The 8,341-nt window shown below is 42.6% G+C and overlaps 1 protein-coding gene across 1 annotated transcript in view; it reads left to right on the plus strand.

Moving 5' to 3' along the window:
- The window catches only part of LOC117601068 (neuroligin-1), a 34,372-nt gene extending 26,236 nt beyond the window's left edge, over positions 1-8,136 (plus strand). The window contains exons 6-8 of the mRNA XM_034317338.2: positions 629-775; positions 1,454-1,878; positions 3,379-8,136. Coding sequence (XP_034173229.1) covers positions 629-775; positions 1,454-1,878; positions 3,379-4,468 — 1,662 coding nt within the window. The 3' untranslated portion in view covers positions 4,469-8,136. The remainder of the gene's footprint in view (positions 1-628; positions 776-1,453; positions 1,879-3,378) is intronic.
- The last annotated feature ends 205 nt before the right edge of the window (positions 8,137-8,341 follow it).

Consider the following 8,341-nt stretch of genomic DNA (forward strand, 5'->3'; position numbering starts at 1 on the left):
TCTCTTTTCTATAATCGTTTACAACAATTTTTTAATCATACAAGTTTTATAGTAGAAGCATTTTCAAGCGTACTGGTACGAGATAAAGGTTTGAACGGCTGTAGGCGTCGATACCAGTCAAAGGGGTTAAAATCCTTTATCATTCCGCGCTATCAGTCGCTCGACGTATCGTTAGATATTTCGACCATAGAAGAGTGGACGAGACGACGTGTAAGCGATGAGCTTGCTAATTGAACCGACAACCGACTGACAGATGTCGAGCCAGAGAATCGCTGTTCTGTGAAACCGATATTAAGTCCCCGGCCTCTGTGCAGCTACCGTTGATCGCATTTCCTACGCCTTCCCTTCTTCCTTTTTATATCTGTATTTTTGTTTCGAAAAATCAATCGACGGTATCGACGAGAGAAATTGTTCGTCGCAGAAGTTTTAATTAAAAGTCATAAAATATACGCTGTAATTGCAATTAACTGGAAGTCCAGCGAGATCGACGACCCGTTGAAAATCAATAGTTGCCGCAACTTGCTGGCGTTCGCGTTGACTTAATTGCAACCGGGAGAGGTCCGGATCGATTTATCACGATCGCGTTCCACGATTCCGTTCAATCCGTGCTTTCTCTTTTGTTGTCAAGAATTTCCAGCCCACTGCCTCGTCGTCGGGACTGATGCCCTTGATGCCTGGACCTGGCACCGAGTTCGCCAATTTCGCCGATCGGGATTTGCTGCTCGGTTTAACGTCCGAGGAAGCTTGGGTTAATCTCACCGACGAAGATTTAATGGTAAGCAGACGCGTGAAGTTATTATAATAAGTAGAACAGTATTTTCTTTTCATTTAAGCTCAAAAGGATCCCTTCCAAAAATTTCATAAATTTCAAATTGATATTCGATTAAATTGTCCAAGTCTATCCCAGAAAATAAGGTTCCGCAGCCTTTTATCCCTGCCTTCATATTAAATTTACATTTTAATTGAAATCAGTGAAAAGAAAAACTGGTGTAAACGAGCGGAACGGCGTCAAGTATGCTCCTTGAATTGTGTTAAATTATTTTCAATCGAAGCTGCGAGTCTAACGAGACTCGAACGATCTGCATGCATCCGGTGTATCGATAATTGACACGAACCCAATAAATTACTAATTAGCGGGCTCACGTTTGCAAAACGTGGTCATTGATCGCGCCGGACATTATCGACAATTCAATGGCCACGGGCAATGGATACCTTGTGTAAAGCGCATTTCCGTAGCTTCCTTGATAATTTGATAACAGTCGGACGTATCGTGATCCTGCTGAATTGTTCGTTTAACGTGCCATTAACACTATTACCATTCAAGTATCTTAAGGCATTTACTTACTTTCAAGTAAATTTGAGAAACTTTGTTAAATTTTGATTTCTTAGACAGGACTTGGTTATTTATGTGACATAAGACTGGAGGCTTAAAATTTTCTTTTGGCGATTACAGAACGGCTTAAACGAGACGAGGAGGGATCGTATCCTGCGCACCTACGTGCGAAACACCTATCGTTACCACCTTCACGAGATCTACTCGACCCTCCGTAATGAGTACACAGATTGGGAGAGAGGCGAACAGAGTCCATTGGCGATCTGCGAGGGTCTTCTGTCTCTCCTCGGGGACGGTCAAGTTGCCGCGCCTCTTTTAAGGCTGGCTCTGCTGCACTCAGCCTCCGGGGGACGTGGTTATTTCCTGCATTTCCAGCTTGGCGATCGACCAAGCCAGAGGGGCGAGGAGGTACCTTATCTCTTGGGGATACCTCTTCTTCGTGGAGAGGTCGTGTCCGTTTTGTTCGCCCCGACCAATTACACCCTGGTCGATGAGAACCTGTCTAAACTACTGGTCCACTACTTGGCGAACTTCGTGAGACGCGGGTGAGTCTCTCTGTTCCACCTTGTTCTTGGTCCCCGGTTTTTACCCGCGGCTTTCTCCGTCACCGGGATTGCGTTTTCCTTGTCCCGGAAACCTGCGGTTCAACTTGCAGCTCCGCTTTCCGCTTAGAGATTGGATTTACTCCGAAAACCCCGTTCGTGGCAGCTCGTTTTGAACGTGATATCGAGCGGATCCTTGCATTCAAAGTCTTTTCTTGTGGAAACTTTGAAACATCATATAAATCATTGAATATACGATATTTTATTTATCTAGAACTTTATTTGCTCGTTTTCAATGAAGCGAAATGAATTTTATGCAGGTGTACTTGTTAATTTGAGAAAATCATTAACGAAACTTGCACTGATTTGATAAGTAAAATTTTTAGAAAATTGCAAGTTTATAAAAATGAGTTTTAAGAGATGAACAGTTTAGTCTAAAGATTTCGTTGCAGATTCTTTCGAATGGTAGTTAATATCGCAAAGAGCCATCCTCAGATGCAATTATCGTTAAAGAGAATTGCTGTAATAACATTCAAAGATAACAGTTCTGATTTCATTTGTCACCATGGTTGACTTTAATTTCCAACAGTCGGGTCAGCATCATTCGTTTTATTAAAGCAATTTAACGCGGAAACGTTTAGATTAATCGATTTTTCTTTCTCGCCGTTGAAACCAATTTCGACGTCCACAAATCACAAGCATCGTTGAAGCAATTGTTGAAATGATTAGATTCTTAAACCATATTCAACCGTTCCGATATTGCTCCGTGCAATTTTAACTTCGATTAAGAGTTCCTATTTACGAGAGGTTTGATTTTGAAATAGAATATTTCAGGGAACGCAATCATTTTGGTATAATATTTCCATCAATGTTCCTGCGAGACGTTAGTGCCTTAATTAACATCGTTGTAACAAGACTATCGCGAAACTTTAACAAGTTCGCCCGTAGAACTTTTCAAATTACGAACATCTCGCTTTTCCAATAGCCTGAAGTCGAAGCAATCAGTCGGTAGACTCGCTGACCATCCGCGTTAATTCCCGTAATTTAAAGTTGATGGACTTCGCCGTTCGGTGCCTTCGAACAGATTCGCGTAGTAGACGTTCTATGAAAAGTGCAAACGACAATCGTGGAATTGAGACGACGTCCAGGGATTTGGATAATTGGGATCGAGAACAAATGGCAGTGTGGTCAGCGTAAAGTCCTAACTCTCAAAGTTACAATTACGATGATTCGGTACCGATTTCTTATTAAGTGTCAGTAACTACGGTCAGTAAAATTTCTCGATTTTGAAATAGAAAAAAACAACCGGTGATTTCATTTGCACGAAGCAAACATTCGACCGCAACAACGCTTCTAAAGCAAACTAAAAAGATATACGATTGTCCCTGAATCCCTAACGTTCCTATGTATCCGAATCGTTCAATCCAGAATACTATTTCCATCCCTGAAATCGTCTCGTCCAGTCTCGTCTAGCGTTCTAGGTTCGTGCCCGGGATGTTTCAGGGATCCGAACGGCGTCAGCCCGTTGACATCGGGATCCGATGGGCTACCGAACAGTCCGCCGTTCTGGGATTCGTACGATTCAATAAATCAGTTGTACCTGGAGGCTGGTCGTAGTACGGAAATGCGGTCGCATTACAGGGGCCACAAGATGTCCCTGTGGCTGAATCTGTTACCGCAGCTACATCGACCCGGCTACGAGATCAGCATGCGTCACCATCACCTGGCCGAGAGTCCCAGCCTCTACGAAGGCGCGGTACGTCCGCAGACCATGGCGCTTCCGCTACCAGCGCCCCCGCTTCCGGTGCCATCGCCCACCGAGCCGTCGTCAGTATCGAGCGCGATATCGACCACCGAGTGCACACCGAACGCAACTGTCGCCACGACACTGGCGACTACCACGAGGACGATGCAGCACTCGAACCTGGGCCCAGGACCCAATAACCTCCTTAGGAAACTAGCGTCCAGTCATTATCAGAGCTACACCACGGCTTTGACGGTCACCATAGCCGTCGGCGTGTTTCTGTTGCTACTGAACATTCTCATTTTCGCGGGGATTTATCATCAGAGAGACAGAAACGCCACGAACGCTGCTGGAGGATTATCCTCCGCTTTCGGGGATAAGAAGAAAGAGGAATTATTGGAAGCTGGATGTTCCGGGATCGAGATGTCCTCCGGAAAACAAAGACTACCATCGTTGAACCTGATGGACTCGCCCTCTTCGAGTCCACCGGCTCACAAAACGAAACTGGCCCAAGAGCTCGAGCTACAATTGCAAGAGTTTCAGTGTTCACCACCTCCCGGTGGAGGCAAGAGGATACTCGAGCCACCGTTGTACAGTAGAAGTCCCTGTGTCCAAAGAACCCGCACACCGTCGCCCTGCGTCGACGCGACCACCGCAAGGATGGACGACGACGACGAGGACGGGGACAGCAGCAGCGACGATAACGACGACGAGAATCTCCCGGACCCCCCGCCGCCACCCAAGGCTCCGGCGCCCAACGTGGGTTTGTCTTGTCCAGGTATTCTTCGACAACCCGGGACACCCGGCAGTGCCAAGAAACGTGTTCAAATCCAGGAGATCTCTGTTTGAAAATGTTTCCACCCACACACATCCACACACCCACACCAAGTTTATTTACTTCGATCAGCGCTACTGCTGGCAGTGCGCGGTTCGAATGCTTCAACCTCTCGATTTGGATCAGGAATTAGAATTCAGCCAGTTGTTAAGAACGTCATGCCATGGATTTGAGATGTTTTTAAGAAAGATGCCTGTGGATCTAGAAATGCGTTCAGAGGGCAATCGATAAACAAGAAGAAGAAAACAGTATCATTCAGAGAAGAAAGTCTGTGCTTATGGTTTATTAGAATCTTGTCAGGAGAAGAAAATTCATCATCGAAGATTTACTCTATTTAGTAGCCATAGAAGAGCCGAGGATCACTGTCAACTACGTAAAATTAAAAACAGAAAATTATTGAAATCTGTGCACAAATCGATGGCCTTAATGAAATTTGGTGCTCGAAGACACAGTAGGTGGGTACATACACGAAATACGAGTGCAAATATTTTACAGTGTAATCCTACAGGAAGATCCCTAGGGACGAGCCCGAGGAGCGAGTATCTCCTATTCGAAAGAAATTTTTTCGCCCACGATTTTATTGATTGTTAATCGCGTGGAAGTGTTTGATACGTTCGAAGTTATCGTGAAGACAGACACCGATTAAAGCCCTTAGCTTGCTTGCTCGAGTTCTTCGGGATTAACAATATCGAGAGGATCTTGAGTCGGGCATTCGATAAGAAAAGAAAAACACGAGTCTTGAAGAACCATCGACTCTTTATCTTCCTTCGAGGGTTCAGGATAGAAAGGCGAAGTTCGCTGCAGGTCGTTGCGACGCTCGACGCCGTGAAACGAGGGGATTGATATAATCTCAGGAACCCAAAAAACCGAAAAAAAAAAAAATGAAGCAACGCGCGGAGGTGGCTTCCGGGCTTCCTTTATCCGAATTTTTCGGCGCACTAAGTGGAATTATTCGAGGAATTGGAAGGTCTGACCTTGACTTCTCGTGCCGCGAGAGGAAGTCGAACGGGAAAATTGGACCTGATCAAGCGAAACTGCAGGTTAAGCAAGAAGGGAGCCTGTTAGCTAATGAATTGGTGAATCTGAAGTTCTCGTCAGTGTAATCGCGTGTGTATTTAGTTCCGTGCGCGAGTGCGTGTGAGAGGGAGAGAGAGATCGAATCTGAGAATGCCTGTGTGAGACAGAGAAAGAGCGAGCGAACGAGATAAATGATAGAAACGTCAAGTGAGCTTGCAAGAGAGTGGACAATATTAAATTGTAAATTATGCTCGATGCGAGGACGTAGAACGTGGAGAACGTTCTTCGAGGATGCTTACAAGGACGACGCAGTTGGGTGAGTTTCTACTATTTATACTTTATTTTAATTTATTCATTTTAGTGACAGTTTATCTATAATTGAAAATAAGATTTAACCATATCGTGATAAAAATAAAATCGAAACTGGGCAAACAGTATTTCCTCACTGCCAACAACTCGCCTCTTCTAAATTGAATGCAGACCAGAAAGCTGGTGACGGAAAATTGAATTACAAAAGTAGTTCTTGAACACAAATGGAATTTCCAATCGGTAATTTCGAGGGCGTATTTACGAGGATTGTTCCTCACTGTTCTCCAGTTCTCTCGAACAATTAGCCTTGATTACGTTTCGCTGAATGCAGAAACAAGGTTAGTCGTTTATCAAGTTGATAACAAACACGCGCAATAACTGACTGAGGGATTATTAACTTTCGAATGAAATAGAGTGAATTTTTAATAAATACGCTAATCGAACTCGCACGAAAAGCAAATTAAATTGCAGTGTTAATATTTATTATCAAAACGATACGAAAGATATATTATTTCATCGTATTTCATTTTATAGAAAAAAGAAAAATTCTCTACGATAGCGAGTGTGATAATTTATGGTTGAGAATTTCTACTCCCTGCAAGTAGTACAAGTAAACGATAAACGCCAAGCGCTGAGACTTTTACAACTTCCTGTACTATTTCTTCACGTTTCCTTCTTTTGCTGTGGTGTGGTTGTAGAAATAGCTACAACTACAGAGAGAAGTAACTGTTGACAAAGGCAATGGGGAAAGTCGAGACACAATTAAAGGAAAAGGTGCGTCGTTGTAAGCATCCGGAGAAGTCTGAGCGTTAAGGAAGAGCAAATGGAAGAAGTGGTTGCGCGAGGGGCCAGCCGTAAGTAAAATCTAACTACTAATTTAGTTTAGTTCGAGGAGCGTTCGCCATTGTAAAAGAAATCGTGCGTTCTGGATGAAAGGGTTGATTCTATTGAAACGTTTATCGAGCCGCGGCATGGCTTGAATTTTGAAAGAAAGAAAAATAAATGATGTATGTTCGTGAGAGAGAAAGAGTGAGAGACAAATTTGCAAGTGTTCTGTCGTTAATAACTCGTCGACGAATCGACGAGTCCTCGAATCGTTCGATCGATTTCCATTTCATTCAATTTTTGCGATGATCCGACTCGAACGATACGAGGACTTGAAATAATTGCGAATTTTAGGATTCTCGATGAATTAACGCGTACCACACCGACGTTTTCGGCGTCATTTCCACACAGAATTAGGCGGAAACATGTATACAAATACGATAAAGACATTGCATACAGACAAACACGTACACTTACACGATTATCAATGTTTGGAATGTTGGAATTTGTTTAAATAAATACTTAAAGCATTTAAAGCGTAAACATTGACGTTTTGATTCAGATCCTTAATCCTTTTTCTCTCGAACCGTTAATTAATCCTTCGTTTAAGCTTTCTCGTGGAACCAGGTGAGTGTTAATTTTATTTTATAAAGTGACGAACGAAACCAATCCTATATCGAGGAAGCGACAAATAAAATCGAAAAAGAGAGATGTTGAAAACAGCGCGTTTTACGTGTTGGAAGATATACGCGAAACGTGACAGACGAGATTTTCTCCCGAGGCGGTTCTCCGTTTTCGCGCACGACGACACGCTCCGTTTCGATCACGAGGAAGCGGAGCGTTCCTCCTTGAAGATCTGCCAACATCGGCGATGCCAGCTGCCGTGAAAACCACGGGGACGCTCGATGTTTTAGGATAATGGAAATTCCGATTCCCTTGCGGCTCCTTGAGAACGAACAATCTCGAGGATCGTTTCCGCTCGGGTTATACAGGTTATTTCAAAATAAGTATCACTATTTGAAATATGACAAAATAAGTTAAAAGTATAAATTTGTTGTAAGGGGTTGAATATTGTTATCAGTACGTGATTTATACTGATATGACATTCTTCGCGTTCAGACAGTTTTATCGTCGATATGAATATCATGGGATGGTATTAAAATTTGTTCATTCATTTTGCTTTTGTTATCTGCGTAAAACTTTTATGTTTATCCTCCTGTTACGACCTGCTCAGTTCATTTTAAACGATTTTGCTTTGAAAGATTCATAAAAAAGGGAAACGTTCCACGTAACTACGTTCTATAAGATTGTAATGGAGATTCATTTCTATAAAGAGACAATATTTTTGTTAAAAGATTTAGATTTTGTTTGAACAAGAAGAACTGTAAAAATAAAAATGAGAACAATTTATGAAGCATAAGGGAAATTCGAAGATTGTTTGTCTGAGATTTCACAAGAGTCTATAATAAAATTTTGTAGGATTTTTCGGGTTGCAAGTTCAAAGCTTTGAAGTTGGCAAAGTTAGAAATTCCTATTCATAGAAGTTCAAAAAATATCTGCTTTCTGCAACTAATTTGAAGTAATATCAGAGTTCTGTCTGCTTTTCTGCTCACTGCGAGCGTACATGGAGGAACGAGAAACCATTGAAAACGAGAAAGTTTGATTTCTGTTTAAGGGAAATTTGAAGTGATCCTTATATATAAATTTTTCAACCAATGTGGAATATTAGAAGATAA

Source organism: Osmia lignaria, chromosome 16 (assembly GCF_051020975.1).
Source record: "Osmia lignaria lignaria isolate PbOS001 chromosome 16, iyOsmLign1, whole genome shotgun sequence".
Taxonomy (NCBI): domain Eukaryota; kingdom Metazoa; phylum Arthropoda; class Insecta; order Hymenoptera; family Megachilidae; genus Osmia; species Osmia lignaria.